Source organism: Penicillium verrucosum (assembly GCF_028828655.1).
Source record: "Penicillium verrucosum strain IBT 35672 chromosome Unknown utg000001l_segment0_segment0, whole genome shotgun sequence".
Lineage (NCBI taxonomy): Eukaryota > Fungi > Ascomycota > Eurotiomycetes > Eurotiales > Aspergillaceae > Penicillium > Penicillium verrucosum.
The window spans coordinates 11816025-11834936 of NW_026643210.1; the positions used below are offsets into that span (position 1 = coordinate 11816025).

At 50.6% G+C, this 18912-nt stretch overlaps 7 protein-coding genes across 7 annotated transcripts; 3 read left to right on the forward strand and 4 right to left on the reverse strand.

Annotated features, from left to right (window-relative positions):
* Nucleotides 1–489: 489 nt before the first annotated feature.
* N7516_004335 (uncharacterized protein) lies at nucleotides 490–2366 on the forward strand (the record flags this gene model as incomplete). The annotated part of the gene is made up of 3 exons (XM_057217055.1): nucleotides 490–1519; nucleotides 1578–1906; nucleotides 1956–2366. 3 exons carry the CDS (start codon nucleotides 490–492, stop codon nucleotides 2364–2366), a joined length of 1770 nt encoding a protein of 589 aa, XP_057078938.1.
* A 660-nt stretch (nucleotides 2367–3026) lies between these two features.
* Nucleotides 3027–3664, forward strand: N7516_004336 (oligoribonuclease; the record flags this gene model as incomplete). Its single annotated transcript, XM_057217056.1, has 2 exons — nucleotides 3027–3074; nucleotides 3149–3664. 2 exons carry the CDS (start codon nucleotides 3027–3029, stop codon nucleotides 3662–3664), a joined length of 564 nt encoding a protein of 187 aa, XP_057078939.1.
* Nucleotides 3665–4196: 532 nt separating this feature from the next.
* Nucleotides 4197–5974, forward strand: pgmA (phosphoglucomutase PGM2; the record flags this gene model as incomplete). The annotated part of the gene is made up of 4 exons (XM_057217057.1): nucleotides 4197–4249; nucleotides 4300–4601; nucleotides 4661–5128; nucleotides 5181–5974. 4 exons carry the CDS (start codon nucleotides 4197–4199, stop codon nucleotides 5972–5974), a joined length of 1617 nt encoding a protein of 538 aa, XP_057078940.1.
* Nucleotides 5975–6161: 187 nt separating this feature from the next.
* N7516_004338 (Gfo/Idh/MocA family protein) lies at nucleotides 6162–7955 on the reverse strand (the record flags this gene model as incomplete). Its single annotated transcript, XM_057217058.1, has 2 exons — nucleotides 6162–6175; nucleotides 6452–7955. The coding sequence occupies 2 exons, from the start codon at nucleotides 7953–7955 to the stop codon at nucleotides 6162–6164; spliced, it is 1518 nt and encodes a 505-aa protein (XP_057078941.1).
* Nucleotides 7956–8292: 337 nt separating this feature from the next.
* N7516_004339 (FAD binding domain protein) lies at nucleotides 8293–12208 on the reverse strand (the record flags this gene model as incomplete). The annotated part of the gene is made up of 7 exons (XM_057217059.1): nucleotides 8293–8897; nucleotides 8950–9660; nucleotides 9791–9933; nucleotides 10326–10833; nucleotides 10894–10980; nucleotides 11041–11540; nucleotides 11604–12208. 7 exons carry the CDS (start codon nucleotides 12206–12208, stop codon nucleotides 8293–8295), a joined length of 3159 nt encoding a protein of 1052 aa, XP_057078942.1.
* Nucleotides 12209–13337: 1129 nt separating this feature from the next.
* Nucleotides 13338–15272, reverse strand: N7516_004340 (uncharacterized protein; the record flags this gene model as incomplete). The annotated part of the gene is made up of 1 exon (XM_057217060.1): nucleotides 13338–15272. One exon carries the CDS (start codon nucleotides 15270–15272, stop codon nucleotides 13338–13340), a length of 1935 nt encoding a protein of 644 aa, XP_057078943.1.
* A 1305-nt stretch (nucleotides 15273–16577) lies between these two features.
* On the reverse strand, nucleotides 16578–18081 carry erg13 (hydroxymethylglutaryl-CoA synthase; the record flags this gene model as incomplete). The annotated part of the gene is made up of 3 exons (XM_057217061.1): nucleotides 16578–17800; nucleotides 17862–17964; nucleotides 18022–18081. 3 exons carry the CDS (start codon nucleotides 18079–18081, stop codon nucleotides 16578–16580), a joined length of 1386 nt encoding a protein of 461 aa, XP_057078944.1.
* Between the last annotated feature and the right edge of the window lie 831 nt (nucleotides 18082–18912).

An 18912-nucleotide genomic window follows, 5' to 3' on the forward strand; every position in this document is an offset into this window, starting at 1 on the left:
GCCCCTCACCCTTTTCCCTTGAAAGAGAGCTCAGGTCTACCTCTCTTACTTTCATTCCTTCTATTCGCATTTCGATGTTGTGTGTGCCCACTTGAGCTCAGGAACCTCAGTGTCGTGTCTTTAGACCCAATCCTCAGGAAATCTAGGATCACCCCCCGTCATCGTGACCCTCATTTTTGAACTCCAGAAACAAACACACCAGCAGCTGCAGTGGAGCTCAAGGAACTGCTGTGGGCTGCTGGATGAGTCGAAACCCACTATCTTGACCGCCTCCCGCCTATAGCTTATTCTCTCAACACCCACGAGGGAACAAAAAAAAAAAACAAACTAAGAAAGAAGTTCACCTATTCTCAATTTGGTGTCACTTTTCTCGTGTTTTTGCCCGAAGTATTCCTTGTATTTAGTTGCGGGGCAGATCTGGCCCTGCGCCTTCGTTGGACTCTTCTCCCCACAGTGCAACATCCATATCCCACTTAACCCTTTCCCACCATGCCCTGCTTCAAAGGGCTTGCTGTGAGCATCCACACGCCCGATGGCCCGATCTCCGAATATTCCATTCAACGCCATTCTCGAGCTTCGCGCATAGGTTGTTTCATTCCTGTTCCTCCGCCCAAAATTCCCGAATCTGGGACCGGCAAAGCGGAACAATCAACCTTCGCCATTTCCGTCACCCTCCTGAACCCCGAGCAAGATGTTCCTTACTCGACCCCAAAGCCGACAGCAGACTGCCCCTCGCCGAAGCCAAAAGTCGTGGGCAAGTTGCCCGGTGAGCCAGGTCAAATCGCCGGGACGGTCGCACCATACCAAGGCTTGACAAACTCAGCGAACGAGACTGTGGCTGCATACATATACTTTGACGGAAGACAGAAGGAGGAGGTGGCTACACTACTGCGGCGAGGAGAAGAGACATGGGTGAATTCACGCTGGGTCAGCGTCCCAGATAGCGAAGGCGGGGGAATTGCCGAGCGCGAGTTCTTGTTCCGCGAGGTCGGTCTGGAGCGCTGGCTCAACGGATTGGACCTGGAAGGCAAGGATGCCGCAGCCAAGATTGAACGCAGGCGACAAAAGATGGAGAAACGACGTGCAAAGCGCGCCGCTGAGGAGGATCAAACTGCCATGGAAATGGAGGACAATCATCCTGCCAAGTCCAAGACCATTATGCGTTACGGGAATGATGAGAAGTCGCCCCTCGAGGATGTTTCAGACGACGACCTCTCCTCCGACTCTAACGACGATGATCCAATTCCCGAGACAGCGGGCCAGATTAAGGTTGCTTTGTTCCGAGTTCTGGCGTCAGGAGAAATCAAGCGGGGCGAGTACTCCCCGCAGTTTGATGCACACGACGATGAGGAGGGTGGTCAGGATAACAGCGGCGGAGGAGATGCCGATGTTGACCACACCACGAGTTTCGCGAAGCCCAAGTCACTCGACCCGAAGACCATTAGTACGCAAACTGTTACTGGTATTGACCCAAGTGATAAGCCATACGCTGTATTCACTTTTATGTACCGTGGTGAACGTGAGTATTCTCGACATCACTCTCGATGGGAATTCTTTCTAATTTTACATGAACATAGGCCAATTGCAGAAGATGGGTATCCTGAAAGATCCCAAGGTGCAAGAGACGCCTGCTGCCACGAAGCGCAAGTCCATACAAGCTGATTTCGCAAACCTCGGCCCTATCAAGCCTGGGGGCTCCGTTGGATTCCTTAATTTCCGGGACAACGAAGCCAAGCCGCGGAAGGGCAAGAAGAGTGTCGATGAAATGGACAGTGATGACGACGACACCGACAATCCCATACTTGGCAAGGCAGACGATGAAGAAGCCAAGGATGACGATCGGTTCTTGTCTCCCGATGACATTCAACGCCAAGGAGAGCTGGCGGAAAGCCTGCGGAAGATTCGGGTAGGTACAATCGTAACATTCCATTTGTGCTTTATTAACAATCACACAGCTCAAGCGTCAACACTCCGCCGAACCACCTGGAGCCAGTGTCGGTGACTCTGCCGATACGCCGGCTTCCGGATCCGGATCCACGCCCCCCGCAAACGAGCGCTCAGCAACACCACCAAAAGCTGCCGCGACTGGATCTGCAGGTGCGCCCTGCGAGCCATCTCAGCCAGCTGCTGAACCAGAAGATGGCCTTTTCGGTAGCCCGCTAAAGAAACAGCGCGCGAGTGTTTCTACTGCAGATGAGAATGCCCTCAGACGCCGGATCGCAGAGTCGTCCGGTAGAATTAATGAAGTTCTGGGCTCTTCCGCTCCAGCGGAATCATCTTCGACCAGCCCGAAGATATTCGCAGATGGGTTCAGTCTTACACCTGATCTTTCTGCTGGACCCCCAGCAACCGATGAGGAGTTGTAAGCTTGCAATTATCGAAAATAGTTTACTTCTAGGTGGTCGGATCTCGAGATCCCGTTTGAGCCATTGGGCCTGACAGGCTACTACTCTTCGCTTTGGAAAGCACCGGGTCATTTTTGCTGTGATCCTACGGATCGATTAGGATTTTGCGGAATCCTCATTGCCATTTAACGGATCCTCTGGACAGTCATATGTACCGCTTTTCTACAATTACGCCGTTATGTCCACTACCTACAATACAGGGAACATGTTGAAGGAGAAATACATTTGCTGCACCGATCAGGGCGGCTTGATCATTATTTTAAATCCAGAAATAAGCGTAGGTGGAGAGACGTAGTTATATATAATGTAACCCCAATATTCTAAAGGATCCCGGGGTCTATCTGACTACGTTTGTCAAGCATTGGCTGAAACGGCTTAAAACCCGATAAGCTTCTAAACCCTGAAGGCTATAGCTGAGACAAATATACCCCTATTTTAAACGTATCAGCTACACATCCATGTTCAGAAGTATCTTTCTACCTGCATCTGCATTACGCAGTGTTCTGGCCCAGCCCGGCTTTCTCCACCAAGTGAGAGACATTCTGCCGAGCACCCAATTGCACCTCAAATCATTAACAGCTTCAATAGTCCAGAATAGCCCCCATCCGCCACAAATTCACCATGCCACTCCAACGTTCAACAGATCCTTTGGTCTGGATCGACTGTGAGGTACGTCCAGACACCCTATCTCCGATATCCAAAACCCTCCCACAATGTGTTTCGCACCACTAACTCCCCGCCAGATGACAGGCCTAAACCCGGAAACCGACAAGATCCTCCAGATCTGCTGTTTCATCACAGATGCCCAATTAAACCTCCTTGAACCGACCGGCTTCGAAACCGTCATCCATGTCCCAGACTCCACCCTCGACGCGATGTCGCAGTGGTGCATCGACACACACGGCCGCACGGGCCTCACCGCCGCCGTGCGCGCCTCGACCACCTCCCCCTCCACCGCCGCCGACTCTCTCCTCGCCTACATCCGCCAGCATGTCCCAGTCCCGCGCACTGCCCTCCTCGCGGGTAATAGTGTTCACGCCGATAAGGCCTTCCTTGCTTGTGCGCCGTACTCACAGGTGCTAGATCATCTGCATTATCGCATTCTGGACGTTAGTTCGTTGAAGGAGGCGGCGCGGAGGTGGGGAAGTGATCAGATGCTTGAGCAGGTGCCCCCTAAGCGGGAGGTTCATCTTGCTAGGGATGATATTCTCGAAAGTATTGAGGAGATGCGGTTTTACAAGGATAAGCTGTTTGGGTGATGTGGCGGATATTGTGGCTTGCTTGTCTCTATTACTCTGAGACATGGGTCTAAGAGCTATTTTTAAAACTCTGCTTGTTGAAATCGACCCTGACTACATTTCATTTTCTTCCTAAGGTAAGAAGAGATCATCAATATACACTCCCTGTATGTACAATATACTTCGGAAGAATGTTGTACCAAAAGACATTATTTGGATTTCCCCCGCGGGAATGATCTGCGGGGGTAATTTGAAAGAGGTACCTTGACAGATAACTAACTTGTAAATTGGACTGAATAGAACAAATCAGAGAGCCCTTAAGCTGCATGAAGTGTAGGGAGTCCAGACATATATATTTAAATTAAATCGAATGTGGCAAAGTACGTTATACACAAGAGTTACTAGTTAACTAGTGGAATGATAAACACATGACGCCAAACATTGGCCCCTCACCCGTGGAGCTCAACAAGTCGGTGAACTTCTCTCTCGAACTTCTTCCCCTTTCCTTCTTCTTTTCTCCTTACTAAATTTTCCCCTCCAATCTTATTCCATCATGTCTGTCCAGACGGTCTCCATCCAGTCCTTCACTGACCAGAAGCCTGGAACGTACGTTGCTCATTGCCCCGCAATTGAACTGCCAGCTAACTTGCTCCCAGCTCCGGCCTTCGCAAGAAGGTCAAGGTCTTCCAACAGGCCAACTACTCCGAATCTTTCATTACTAGTATTCTTCTATCAATCCCTGAGGGTGTTGAGGGTTCCTTCCTCGTCATTGGTGGCGATGGCCGTTACTACAACCCCGAGGTCATCTCCAAGATCGCAAAGATCAGTGCCGCCTATGGTGTGAAGAAGCTCCTGGTTGGACAGCATGGCATTATGAGTACCCCGGCTGCTAGCAACCTCATTCGTGTGAGGAAGGCAACTGGTGGTATCCTCTTGACTGCCAGTCACAACCCCGGTGGTAAGTGATTGTCAGGAGTATATAACACAATCTGTTGAATACTGACCAAACATTCCCAGGTCCCGAGAATGACTTTGGTATCAAGTACAACTTGGCCAATGGTGCCCCCGCTCCCGAAGGTGTTACCAACAAGATTTTCGAGACCGCGAAGACCCTCACCTCCTACAAATACCTCGATGTTCCCGATGTCGATACCTCCACCATCGGCATCAAGAACTACGGCCCCCTCGAGGTTGAGATCGTCCACTCTACCGCCGACTACGTGACCATGATGAAGGAGATCTTCGATTTCGATTTGATCAAGGAGTTCCTCAGCTCCCACAAGGACTTCAAGGTCCTGTTCGACGGCATGCACGGTGTGACCGGACCCTACGGCGTGGATATCTTCGTCAAGGAGCTCGGTCTGCCCACCAGCAGCACAATGAACTGCCAGCCCAAGCCGGACTTTGGCGGCGGTCACCCCGATCCCAACCTCGTGTACGCCCACGAGCTCGTTGAGGCCGTCGACGCCAACGGCGTGCACTTCGGTGCCGCCAGTGATGGTGACGGTGACCGTAACATGATCTACGGTGCCAACAGCTTCGTGTGCCCCCGGTGATAGCTTGGCCATCATCGCCCACCACGCCAAGCTCATCCCCTACTTCCAGAAGCAGGGTGTATACGGCTTGGCCCGCTCAATGCCCACCTCCGGAGCCGTAGACCGCGTGGCCAAGGCCCAGGGTCTGCAGAGCTACGAGGTGCCCACCGGCTGGAAGTTCTTCTGCAACCTGTTCGACGAGAAGAAGATGTCGATCTGTGGTGAGGAGAGCTTCGGCACTGGCAGCAACCACATCCGCGAGAAGGACGGCCTGTGGGCCGTCGTGGCCTGGTTGAACATCATTGCCGGTGTTGCCAAGCAGAAGCCCAACGAGACCCCCAGCATTGGCTCCATCCAGAACGAGTTCTGGCAGACCTACGGCCGCACCTTCTTCACCCGCTACGACTACGAGAACGTCGACAGCGAGGGCGCCAACAAGGTCGTCAGCACTCTGTCCGACTTGGTCGCCAACCGCGACACCTTCGTTGGTTCGGAAATCGCTGGCCGCAAGGTCGTCGACGCTGGCAACTTCTCTTACACTGACCTCGACGGTAGCGTCTCTAAGAACCAGGGCCTGTACGCCAAGTTCGATGATGGCAGCCGCATTGTCGTTCGTCTTTCCGGCACCGGCAGCAGCGGTGCCACTATCCGTTTGTACGTTGAGCGCTACGAGGCCGACAAGTCCAAGTTCGGTCTCACTGCTCAGGAGTACCTGGCTGATAACATCTCGCTGGCCCTCTCTTTGCTCAAGTTCAAGGAGTATGTTGGCCGCGAGGAGCCTGATGTTAAGACCTAAGTTTGCTTAAGTTGTTAGGGTTAATGTGGAACCTGCTGGATGGGGATCACCTTTTAATTGTTTTGCAGTTCTATCTGAACGCGAGAAGAATGATGATCGAAAAGCAGGATCAAGATTAAAAGATTATACTTTGGCATGAAGTAGAAACTGCATCTTTATCATAATGCGAGCCTGTCTTGTCTTAAATTCAGACCTCCAGATCTGTGAAGCTAATGAAGTATATGCATTATTGTCTTCTATACCATATCTCAAACAAGGAGAAGTGAACACAGAAATTATTATAATATCGTATCATCGTATCATCGTAAATCATTAACCAGTTCCATATCATTATGCCTTCCACGCAGCAGCAGAAACACTCAACTTCTCCCCCACCAACTCTCCCATTTAACAACCTTCTCCTCCCTCCTCGCCTCCTCAGCCGCAAAAACAACAGCATGACTCCGCACCGCCTCCTCAAGCGAACACCCAACAAACCTCGTTTGCGCTGTCTCAACATCCAATCCCCCTCAACAGCCTCAACGGCACTAACAAACTGCCTCGCAAGCCCAAAGTCCCCACCACCATGCGACTCATTCTGTCCCGGCGGCGGCTTCGGTACATCAAAAACAGCAGTCTTCGCCGTAGCAAAATCATAAACAGAAATCGTTCTACTATCATATGAAATCTCACCAGTAGTACCATATACCCGGCCCCGACGTTCGCACTGTTTCTCCGTGGGTGCAATCATATGGAAACTCGCCGTTTTAGCAAGTCGATGCGGCGCCGCCTCCTCATCATCCCAAACAAGAGTCACAACCTGATCGTCGCAGACGTCATTATCAGCTTCGTAGACGCACCGCCCGTACCAAGGTCGCGAAGCGATATCCGAGTCCAACACCGTATCCCGGTCATAGTCTTCGGCGAGACGGGAGAGGAGCAGCGACTCGGCAGCCTTGCCGCCTTGCGCACGGAACACATCTTCGATATCCGGACAGACGATATCAACCGGCCAAGCTGTGTGACCTGTCGCGAGGTGGCGGTCGTTATATATCTTAACCGCGCTGTAGTTACAGTCACGTTCAGCGGGGCAGGAGAGACAGTTTGTTGCGTTGCCTGCAGCGACAGGCTTGCGCTTTTGGCGGAACTGTGTCATCGTTCCGGCAGAGGAGATCGAGCGCGGGAAGTGCGGGTGCTGGGCTTGTTTGGATGCTTTTTCGGCGGAGGGCGGGGAGCAGAGGAGCCAGAGGATGAAGTCGATGTCGTGGCAGGATTTTGTCAGGAGGGAGCCGTCGCCTGCTGATGTTGCACGTCGCCAGTTGCCTCGGACGTAGCTGTGCGAGAAGTGCCACCAGCCTACTGGCTCGCAGTGTTCTAGGGAGACTATATCACCGATTACGCGGTCTGTCAGGAGGAGCTTGCGGAGGAGGATGTTGTGCGGGCTGTAGCGGAGGACGTGACCGATTGAGAAGATCTTCTTTGGGGCTTGCGGGGTGTTGTTTGGGCCTTCGGGTGGTTGGAGGGCTCGGTATACTGTTAAACAGTCGTCCAGCGAGAGAGCTAGTGGCTTCTCGCAGAGGATGTGTAGCTGGAGCGGGGCGAGAGCTTGTAGTATCTCGACGTGTGTTTCGTCTAGTGTGCATATGAAGACTCCGTCTACACCCAGGGGAGTTGTGATTGTGTCTGCTGTGTTTTCGTCGTTTTGAGTCGCCCGCTTCCGTCGTTCGAGTTCCCACTGCACCCATTCGCGCCAATCGGTGAATTCCTGGCCCTCTTGGGGGGATTCCTGTGCACCCCATATATATTTTCTTCCAAAATCGCGCCGTTTGAATGCGTGGGGCTCGGCAATTGCGTGGATTACACCCGGTGTTACGGTTGTGACGGCGCGGGCGTAGGCGTTTCCCCGAGAGCCGGCGCCGATGATAAGAAATCGTAACTGCTTCAATGACGAGAAGGAGGAGCTGGGGATAGTATCCCGAGGAGGTAGGTTTGGTTCTTTCATGTTGGCTTATGTTGAAAAGTATTGGGATGCGGGGGATAAATTGGAGCTTTGGAGCTTCCAAAATTTGGGTCTAGCGATATGACGAGTAATTGATGGACTTTTTTTCTTTTTTGTTCTGACAAAGGCCTGTTATTTTGTTAGAACCAAGCGAAGAGTAGAGATATATATACACAACCAAAAGAAGTTGGAGATATGAGAAGTTGCAATGAGTTGGGCTATTGTAACTGCGGGGGAAGGTAACATCAGCAACATCAGCCAGGTTTTGATTGGCCACTCCGGTCACTATAGTATGTTGTACATATATGTATGGTCTAGTATGGATATATTTGTCTTCGGTCTATCTTGTCTCTGTCTTTTTACTCTCTCCCTCCAATTTCTTTTCCTTGTCGAAAATCATAGCAACCTCTTCCAAAGACCGCCCTTTTGTCTCGGGGAACAGGAAGTATATAAGAATCAAGAAGACTACCAGACAACCGAGAAAGACACAGTAATACTTCCATGCAATCGCCGTGAACGCCACTGGGTTGACATATTGGTTGAAGAAACATGCCACAGCATCCACCGACAGTGTGACAGCAATACCCTTGGCACGCAGTTGGAAGGGTAGGATCTCAGCTGGATACGAGACGAACAAAGGCGCATAAGCGATATCGTATGCGCCAAAAAAGAGAAATAGGAGTGGAACTACGGCTATGCCTGCAGCAGGGAGATTTCTTTCGGCAAATAATCCAGCGGCTAGTGTGGACATGGACAGGAAGACGATCATGGCCACCGTGGAAATAAGCCATAGAATGCGGCGGCCGTATCGCTCCGATGCAAGTGCACCGGCTGCCGCAAGGAGGAAGTTCCAGGCATTGAGGCTGACGTTCACAGCTGCTTGGTCCGATGCCTTGGTAATTCCCACTGACCCGAGAATCGGCACGAGGTAGTATGACAGGAGACCTGCGATACTGTTAGCAACGGGGGGGCTTCTTCAAGGCGTTGAGGGACATACCATTTCCAGCCCATTCCTGCATAAGCCCAACTAACACACAGATGGCCAATCTATGCATATTACCTCTGGATGAGAAGAAGGAACTCCATTTTGTGGTATTGGTCTTCTCGGCTGTGATCGTGTTGCATATCAAACGGTACTCATACTGGACTAGCTCGTCGTTTGTTTCTCCATTCGCGTGGTACTCCCCCAGGATAGCTAGGGCTTCGTTTTTCCGGCCTTTGGATACGAGCCATCTCGGGCTTTCGGGCACAAACATGAGCAACCCTAGAATCTGAAACAACGGATAAGACATCTGTAGCAGACAAGGAACTCTCCACGACCAACTGTTTGTTACGCCGATGGTTGCATACGTGATAGCTGCCGAACCAATGGCGCCCAAACACCAGGATGCATTATAGAGTGCCGTGGCCGTTTGTCTCTGCCGAGGGTGTGCGATCTCGGTTGCCAGGAGAGGAGCCGCAGTCTGGGCAATGCCCATCCCTATGCCTGACAACACTCTCGTGCCAAAAAATGCCCAGTTGTTTTTCACTGCGGTCTGAATGATAGCTCCCACGATCACAATGCTGGATCCAACAAAAACACACATCTTGCGTCCAAATGTATCGGCAATATAAGAGGCTGGTGCGAAGGAAACCAACGCCCCCAGAGAAGTGGCAGCAATTATCAGACCAACTATATTGGGATCCAGTCCGCCAATGACGGCACCAACTATTTCATCATTAGCATAAACCTCACAGTATCAGGATGGAGACATTACACTCGGGCAGCACAAGTAAGCTATTCACCAGATTTCCAATATAACCAGCCGAACAAGAAGTAGAGAACATGAACACAATACCCATGTTTAGTTTACGGAGCCCCCTATCTTTAATCCAATTCGGATTTGTGTTGTTGGGTAGGAACTTGAAGGCCTCCATCGGGGGCTCCTTGGCCATTGTATCCGTCTTTGTCGCCATATAGTGTGCTTTGTCAGACATCGAGCTGTCTGGTTAAAGTAAAGTCGAATTGTATAAACCCAGAACTTTATTGTACTATACGGGATAGCTTATATCCTAAAAGTATACAGAACAAGGGATCGTCTACATTCTTCCGACCCAACAAACCTCTAGCCTTCCCTAGATGATCTTCGGATAGTTCCAGGATAACCGGTGGCTACAGCTTGAATGCTCGGAATGAAGGGAGGAATGCAAGATCCAATGATCCAAACAGGAAATTTAACCAGCACAAAGGTCCCACCATCTCTGACCACCTCTTCAAATCACCCAGGACCCCATGATCTGCAGTCCAAAAGAAGATCTCTAAGAAATCACGCACCACCACAGTGACGTGAGACAAGATTTCATTCATCACACTCCCCAAGCAGAGAAGCATACCGATTCCCAAGCCCACAAAACCCTTCACACTGCCCACCAACCTCCCTTCCCTTATGCAACACCTCCTCCATGCCCCACGCAACACGTTCCGCGCCCACCCTTGCGCCCTCGAGATTCGGCGCCCCGGGACCAAGCCGGAGAGCCGCCATCCGACCCGTCATGAATAATGGTACGTCATCCCGCCACGACAGATCGTTCGTTAGACATGGCAGACCTGACTTGACCTCGATTGGGTATTGATCGTTCATTTCCCGGAGTAGTGGCATCTCGCGGACGTCTGCCCGAACTCCGGTTGCGAAATAGATGTAGTCCATTTCGGGAAGCTCGGGGATCGGTGGGTCAGTTGTTAGGGTCCAGGTTTGTTTAGCTGGATTGTACTCGTGGGTTTTTATTTCTGTGCAAGGGTGGATGGAGGCGCGGTTCTTAGCTGCGTGCTGCTTTACAATCTTCGTGTAGCGTGGTGTAATGCTACCGCCGTTGCGAGCGGTTTGGAGTTTCTCAAGGCGCTCTAGGACATATTAGTGTTGGTCTTAGATTGGGATTTGAGGCTTTTTCTTTTTATACATACCTTCGTCGGTGTCGGCGGACCAGAAAGCTGCTTTCTCCCAGTTCTTGTACTTACCCATCCAGGGCAGACTAATATCGAAGTGTTTGACTGTTGTTTAAATGAGACATTGTCCAAAAACGATCTTCTTGCTAGGGACGTTATACATACCCTTCATGCCGGACCGTAACAGAAACCACACCTTTGTCACGCCCTTGCGAACCGCCATATCGACAATCTGCGCTGACGATAGACCACCTCCAACAACGACAACATTGGTCTCTTGCCGCCGCCGGATCTTATTCTGGACATTCGGACTGGGAAATGATTTGATCTCCGTACTGTGGCAACATGCTGCGGCACCCTCTTGCTCCGTCGAGGGTTTCCACGGATAAATCTTCGACACACCTGCTCCGCCAGGACCGATGGCCAGGACAACAGACTTACTATAAAACTTCTCTCCCGTAGATGTGGTGACAGTAAACACCTTCGAGTCTGAGCTATCGGAGAGATAATTATAAGAAAGATCCGTGGCCTCGCGCTGCAAGATCTGACCGGGCTCGTCCAGACCATACCGCTCGATAATCGACGAACAATAATCCGAAAAGAGGTCGGTGGAAGGAGAGAAGTAATCCTTCCGGTCTCGTTCGTCAATCTCAGCTCCGATAGTTCTGTTTACGATGTAATGGTTAGAGCTCTGCTTCAACCCTATTCGCATGGGGGACATCACTTACTGAGTTTTCCCACCCTGTCTCCTCTTCTTCTTCTTATGCTTGCTCATCTCCTTCCCAACACATCCGGAAATTTCCCATAGATCTGCATCCCGGCCACTCTCCTGGGTATAAGCCAGCATACCATCCCGATCCCCAGGATCAACATGGAAAAACATCGGGCTGCGGAGCTGTTTAATTTCCAGCGTGCGGAACGCATTATTCCACCGCTGCATCCATTTATCGCCGGAGCCGTCGAGAACGAGGGTTGATATAGATGATGTCGATGATGTTGACGATGTCGATGATGCAGAAGACAGCGACGGCACAGAAGATGCAGAGTCAGTTGAGGTGCGCCGTTCCCGGTCTTCTGGGCATGGGCATCCGCGTTCACTGTCCCATTTTGCGGCTCGCACGCCTTTGATCTTGCCGTGTCGCCCTTGCACCAGACTCATCCGTCCGCTGTGTTTCCTGATCCAGTGGTAGCGCTGGTGTTCTTCGTCAGTGAAGACTGCTGATGGCGTTTCTTCGCTTAGGCGTGCGGCGACGGCGAGGCCGCATGGTCCTGCGCCTATGATTATCACATCGCGGATTTCATAGTCTTCTGGTAATTCTTGAGAGGAGGACATCTTAGAAGGGTGAGGTAGGGTTGGAGTAACGGTGGGTGGTATATATGTAGTGGATGTAGTAGTCTTTCAGGGCTGGCAGGAATAGCAAAATTTGCAAGAACGTACGATTCTAGGAGCAATGGCTTTATTTTGTAGTCTACTAGTATAACTGTATTTCTACAATGTCCTCATAAATTGACTATCGAGGTACTCGTCCCCAAGGTCCTTGGGGCATGGTAGCATATAGGAACAGCTCACGCTCCACAATTACCATGACGGATTTGACGGGGTATTGGCGTCGATCTCTGAGGACCTTCGGGGTGTTTTCTTGTCGTTTTGGATTCAATATTTGAGCCTTTCCGATGTACTGTCGTGTGTTAGATGTATAGATATAGGTGTCGATTTCCTCGCCATTTCCTTACGCGGGATACCACCTCCTTCGCGAATCCCCAGCTTTCCAAACAGAATAATATACTTGACAGTGGGATTTTTGAAGTCATCCCGTTGACCATACATGTTATTGATCTTGACTGCCCTGACGGCTGTATTCGTTCTAGCAAATGCCCAATATGTGCGTGTACTACCATCGGCATTGGTATTTGTTGCACGGGAATTCAGACACTCTCGATCAGTGCACATAGGCTCATTTAATTAGGGATGGTCTGGCTAGATAATTCAAGACTAGAAAGAAGAAAGAAGGCACGCGAGTAGATAGGGTAAGAGATTGAATTAAGCTTGGACTTTGAGTGAGCTCGGGCACATTCCAAGATACCTCCACAATGGATTCATAGATGACAGCCCATTTTGATACGCATTTGGATAGATCAGCCATTGATTGGGTAGCCAAATGGAAAGACTTGGTTAAGCCTGGTTTAGAAGATTAGAGCCTTTCTACCCCTTCTCTCATAGACAACATAGAAAATACAGAAAAGAAGAAAAGAAGAAAAGAAGAAAAGAAGAAAGAAATTAGATTACTATGAAAGAGGATATTTTCAAAGGGGAATATGGGGAATAACAAAGCACAAAACAGCCACCAAAAAGAAAAAGAAATCAGCAAAAGAAACCAACCGAAATATAGTCAAGACTCCAAACCTCCAAACCCCATAAAAAACCAAAAAACCACCTCCAAGCCTGCGCCTACACAAAACACTTATTTATGCCATTTCTTCGTCTTCGTCCCAGCCTTCGCTCTAGACACACCCCCCTCCCTCCGATGCCAAGGATCCAAAGGCCAAACCCAACCTCTCACCCTCTTAGCATCCCTCTTCTCCCCAATCTGCGGCTCAGGAATCCACTTATCCTTCGCCTCCGCCAGAATCCTCTGACGAGTCAACGCACCAGGCCCACCAACATTAAGGTGAGCCGAAGGCTGTTGCGGAAGCGGCACGGACTTCGAAAGCATCAACAAAAAGTACAACCCCAGCCCGGCCGTCATAGCCGGCAATGCATCCTCCGCCGGCTCCGGGTCCGAGGAGTCATGACGCGAGGGAAACGACGAGCTCGACGATGACGAGAAAGAGCGCGCGCTGATGGGCGTTGCGAGTGGTGCGTCGCGCGCATGTGGATACGCGCCCCTCGCAGCTGCCGTCTTGAGCGGGATTGACGCCGCGATCTCAAGGTACCCGAAGTAAGGGACGTCGTCGTCTGTGTCGCAGCCGGCTCGCACGCAGACGAGCTCGATCTCGGTGATTATGAAGCCGTAGCGGCAGGAGTGTTCGCGCATGCACCGCTGCAGGTGGGCGAGTCCGTTGAGGTACTCTACGCGTCTGTGGGGGGCTTCGTTGCGCATGCCGGTATTCCAGCGGTCGAAGCTTTTCACGATGCCGACTAGTCGGCCGCGGGGGAGACCGGCGTTTGTTTGCTCGGTGTCTGAGAGGTAGTTTGCTAGGAAGTGAGGGTGGCCGTGGTTTTTATGGCCTGTGTTGCGGACGTCTGGGGCCGCGTAGAGTTGGAGATGGTCTTTGCCTTGGGAGACGGCTAGGGCGGCGTTGATGCGTGGTGCGTAGAGATCGCGGATTAGGCTCACTAGGTCGTGCTCGGATTCGGGTGCTAGGCTTGCTGGGGGTACGGCCACGCGCGGTGTGAGCTCTGCTGGGATGTCGGTCTTTAGGAGCTGGATTAGTCGGCTGTCCAGGGAGTCGAATGTTGCTAGTGAGAAGGAGCTCCAGCTGCGCAGGTTGCGGATGTCCCACCAGAAGTAATCATGTAGGCCGCGAGTTGGAACCACGCTTACGTTGCGGACTAGGTTGATTGGTTGGATTGGTAGTCTTAGATAGGACAGTAGGGTTGTGGACCTTGGGGCTAGGTCTTCCTGGGGACTGAGTAACGCTGGTGAATGCTGGGCAGCCGATGCCTGGCGGTAGTTGTATTGAGGTGTCGGCACTGTCAATGGAGTTTGTGTGCTTGCAGGAACATGCTGCCCCGCTAGTCTTTGAGAGTATGATGGGTAGGACATGATGCTTGGAGTCATTGGGGTGACTGGAGTAGTCGGGGTCGTCTGAGTATGCATTTGAGGCACATATTTTGACAGCTCCCGGTAGGTGGGATACCCAAACCGAGTCAAAGTTGCAGCGTCGATAACAGATGCCGACACGGAGCGTGAGTGTCCCCCGCCTGTCTTGCGCTTGTAAGAAGAGGTAATGGTCACGGGTGATGACAAGGCAGGGAAGCTGCCTGGTGCAGTCATTGGCGCCGGCGAGATGGGAGAAGTCAATGTTAAGCGGTCCGTGACATCGCGTGTGCGACGGCCGGTTGCTGACCGCGGCGGTGGGTAAGGGATGAATCCAGGAGGCGGGTTCCGTGTATTAGACAGAACACGACGGTGACGAAGAGGCCCACCAGCAGACAGTGGCTCAATCACGACGTCTTGAGGTCGGATCTTAGGCAATAGCTTGGGTCCATGATGATGTCTAGTTGGTGACGTGGTAGGGCTAGTATTCCCGGTCATTGTCGACCAGGGAGATGACTCGCTTGAATAGACCGAAGAGTTGGAGGCATGACGACTATGCCCAGAGCCGATGTACTCCTCAAGAGAAAGACGCGGCGGCGTGGTTGGCCGAAAGCGAGCAGTATCGACAGCAGACATGATAGCAAAGTTGTTGATTTGGTGTGCCACCAATAACAATCTATCAGAAGAGTAACAAGTGAATGAAGGAACTAATATCTTGTTGACCAAGTCGTTCACAAAGGCATGATCCAGAAGGAGGATGTTTGGATATTAAATGGACATCGACAGAGTCTCAAACAGCCAAGCATGATGCATATAAAAAGATTGACTGACGAACCCTAGCCGATCTAGAAAAGATGAAACATGGAGAAGAGCCCCATTGTAACGCCTATGGAGCTTGAGAATCTTTTTTTGGGATCCTAGTCTCCGATCAGAGGCACGTCCAGTCGATGAAACGCGAAACTGCCGACATTGTGCCTGAAGACAGGCATGTTGAGCAACAAGGCCCTTGAAACTGCCCCTCCGAGGGGGTCCAGTGCGGCATAGTGCGGTTTCATCGGACTGTCGCGCGTCAAGATGTTACTATATTTTGCCTCTTCTTCAATATCATTCTTCAGATTCCCCAAAATGGTTAGCCTGCTGCAAGATTCTTGACATGTTCTAAAAACGGCAACAATTAGGTCACATTTCTAGTTAATTAGCGGACTTGTTGGTGATTCTCCCTGCTTCAGGACTCGCGGGGTTCAGCGGTTAAGGGTTCCAAGAAAGCAGACGGTTAAAAATAGGCATCAGGGTCATGGAATGAGTGATTCCAGGGTCTAAACGGGGTAAAAAGACCGTTTGAAAGGAGGGTTACCTGCTCTAGATGCGCCAACCGAATGTGATATCGAAGTCGGCGGCTACATGTATGGGATGAGTTTGAAGTACGCGCCGAACACCGGCGTCAGATGCAGTGATTGGATGATCTGATCTTGAAACTGAGAAATGTCCCATAATTAGCAACAATTAATGCAGTTGATGGAGGAGTTCATGCGAGATACATACATTCTAAAGTATCTCGAAAGAGGTTTGAGGTCAAATCGGGATGATCCACACATAACCGCGCATTGACCCCTGGGGGTGTTTCAATGTTATGTAGTGTACATTTGTAGTTAACTAGTTATGTAGTTATGTAGTTAATATCGACTCTTTAGGTATGGAGTATCATCTCATTAATTGTCTTTTAATTATTTCATGACATTCATTGCACGTGGGAAATACCCAACCGAAAAGAGTAAAAAGAAAAAATAAAATAAAATAAATCAAAAAAAGAAAGGCCGAAAAAGAGGCCTTCCTGTGGTCTATGCACCTTGGCAAAACATTCAAAACGCTCGGGGGAATCTCTCTGAACCGTCTAAACAACACATCGAACGGCAAAGGCAATCGCAGAACATCAAAGAAACTTTAAGCCTTGATCTCGTACTTGCGGCGGAACATGTCATCGACCTCAGTCAGGTAGTAGACACCAGATCCGATAGTCTCGGTGTTACCAGTGGGCTTGAAGTCCTTCTTGAGGTGGGCGTGCTCACGGAGCTTGCACATGGCATCATACTGAGCAGGCTCAAGGATAGTGCGGGCATTGAGGCGGTTCTGGAGGTCAAGCTTCTCAACCATGTTGGAGACGTCGCCAACAATCTTGGCACTGAACATGGAGCTAGCAAGACCGGAACCGTAGCTGAAGAGACCGATGCGCTTAGACTCCTTGGGGTCGAAAGCGACGTTGCTGAGCAGACTGGCCAAACCGCCGTAAACGGTGGCAGTGTACATGTTACCACACTGGGTGGCGACCTGGAGACCGGGGTTGACACGCTCGGCGAAACGCTTCTTGGTCAGACCCATGAAGGTCTTCTCCACAACCTTGTCGGTAAGAGACGTCTCGTAGTCCAAGTCGCGGAGCTCGGGGGCCACCTCGGCGAAAGCGGGGTGGGAGGGGTTGGCCAGGAAATCATTGTAGAGCATACGAGCGTAGGACTTCTGGACGAGCTTGCAAGTAGGGGCGTGGAACAAGATGTAGTCGAAACGGTCCAGAGGGGACAGGGACTCGTCGGTGGTACCGTTGGCACCGTTGACACCGTTGGCCTGGGCCTTCAGGGTCTTCTCACGGGCGTCGTAGGCCTTGTAGCAGGCATCGACAGCCTCGGTGTAGCAACGAAGAGAGTAGTGACCATCGACAACGGGGTACTCGCTGGTGAGGTCAGGCTTGTAGAAATCATAGGCGTGGGTGAGGTAGGAGGCACGGAGACCGGGCTCGAAGACGATAGGAGCATCGGGACCAATAACCATGGCAACGCAGCCAGCACCACCAGTTGGGCGGGCAGCACCAGCAGCGTACAGGGCAATATCACCGCAGACCACAACGGCATCACGGCCATCCCAGGCGGAGGACTCGAGCCAGTTGATGCTGTTGAAAACGGCGTTGGTGCCACCGTAGCAGGCGTTGACGTTGTCGACACCCTCAATGTTGGTGTTTCCGTGGGGAGCGAAAAGCTGCATGAGAACGGACTTGACAGACTTGGACTTGTCCAAAAGGGTCTCAGTGCCAACCTCGAGTCTTCCAACGGACTTGGGGTCGATGTTGTATTTGTTCATGAGGGAGGAGAGGACAGTGAGGGTCATGGAGTAGATGTCTGCCGGATAAGATTAGCTGATGGGTCCCTGATCTCCATTGGAATTTGCCGGTGTACATACCCTCACGGTCATCACAGAAGCTCATCTTGGTCTGTCCGAGACCGATGGTGTACTTTCCAGCAGCGACGCCATCGTACTTCTCGAGCTCAACCTGGTCAACACACTGCAATTGACAAATCAGTATAGATCCTAGGTAATTATATACACATGGAACACTCACCTGAGTAGGGAAATAGACCTCAATGGCCTTGATACCGATGTTTTGGGGACGAGAAGCCATGGTGGGGGGTTGGAGAGGGGGAATATGGAGGGGCAACTTTATTTTAGGGGAAACAAGGTTGATGGTGAAGGGAGAGGTAATGAAGATGAAGGAGGTGAATAAGATTTAAATTGAAGGTAAAGAAAAGAGGAGGAAGCTTGAAGCTCGAAGAGAAAAGCAATTGATATAAGAATGAAAAGGAGTTCCTGTGTACTCGGTTCTACCGTGTACGATCTGTCACCACTTATTATTTTTTTTTCTTTCTTTTTCTTTTTTAATTTCAAGTGGGGGAGATCTTCCTAGTTTTTTGTTAGTTTTTTGGGTTAATCTTTTTATTACAGTTCCTTTGGGCCGGATAATTGCCTAGGGGATAGTTATATATAAGAGATTTGTATGTTAGTTATGCATATGTGAAGCTATAGTTACTGAAGTGTGTATAGAATGTGCCCTCACCGCTGGCCACTATAACTAATTACTATAAACTAACTAACCACTACAACACTTCAATACTTTAAATAGTAAAATAAATGTTATATCCCTATGTGTTATACTCTGCTACGTGGCTTTTAATACAAAAAAAAAAAACCCTCAACATCTAAGCTACGGTGTAGAACTGAGTCTGCCATCTTATCGATCTGTCTCCACTCAATTCTCTTCGTTCAGCATTTCCTCTTTGAGATCTTTTAATATCTTTAATAATAGACGGACTACCTTTCCGAGATTCCTCTTCATTCTCGAATTTAGTGGAGCAATAGCAATAGAGCAACTTTGGGCTATATTAGGATGGTCAAGTGGCATCACTTCGGAAGTCTACGATATTTAGCCTGAAAGTTGCTTTTCTATTGTGTTCGA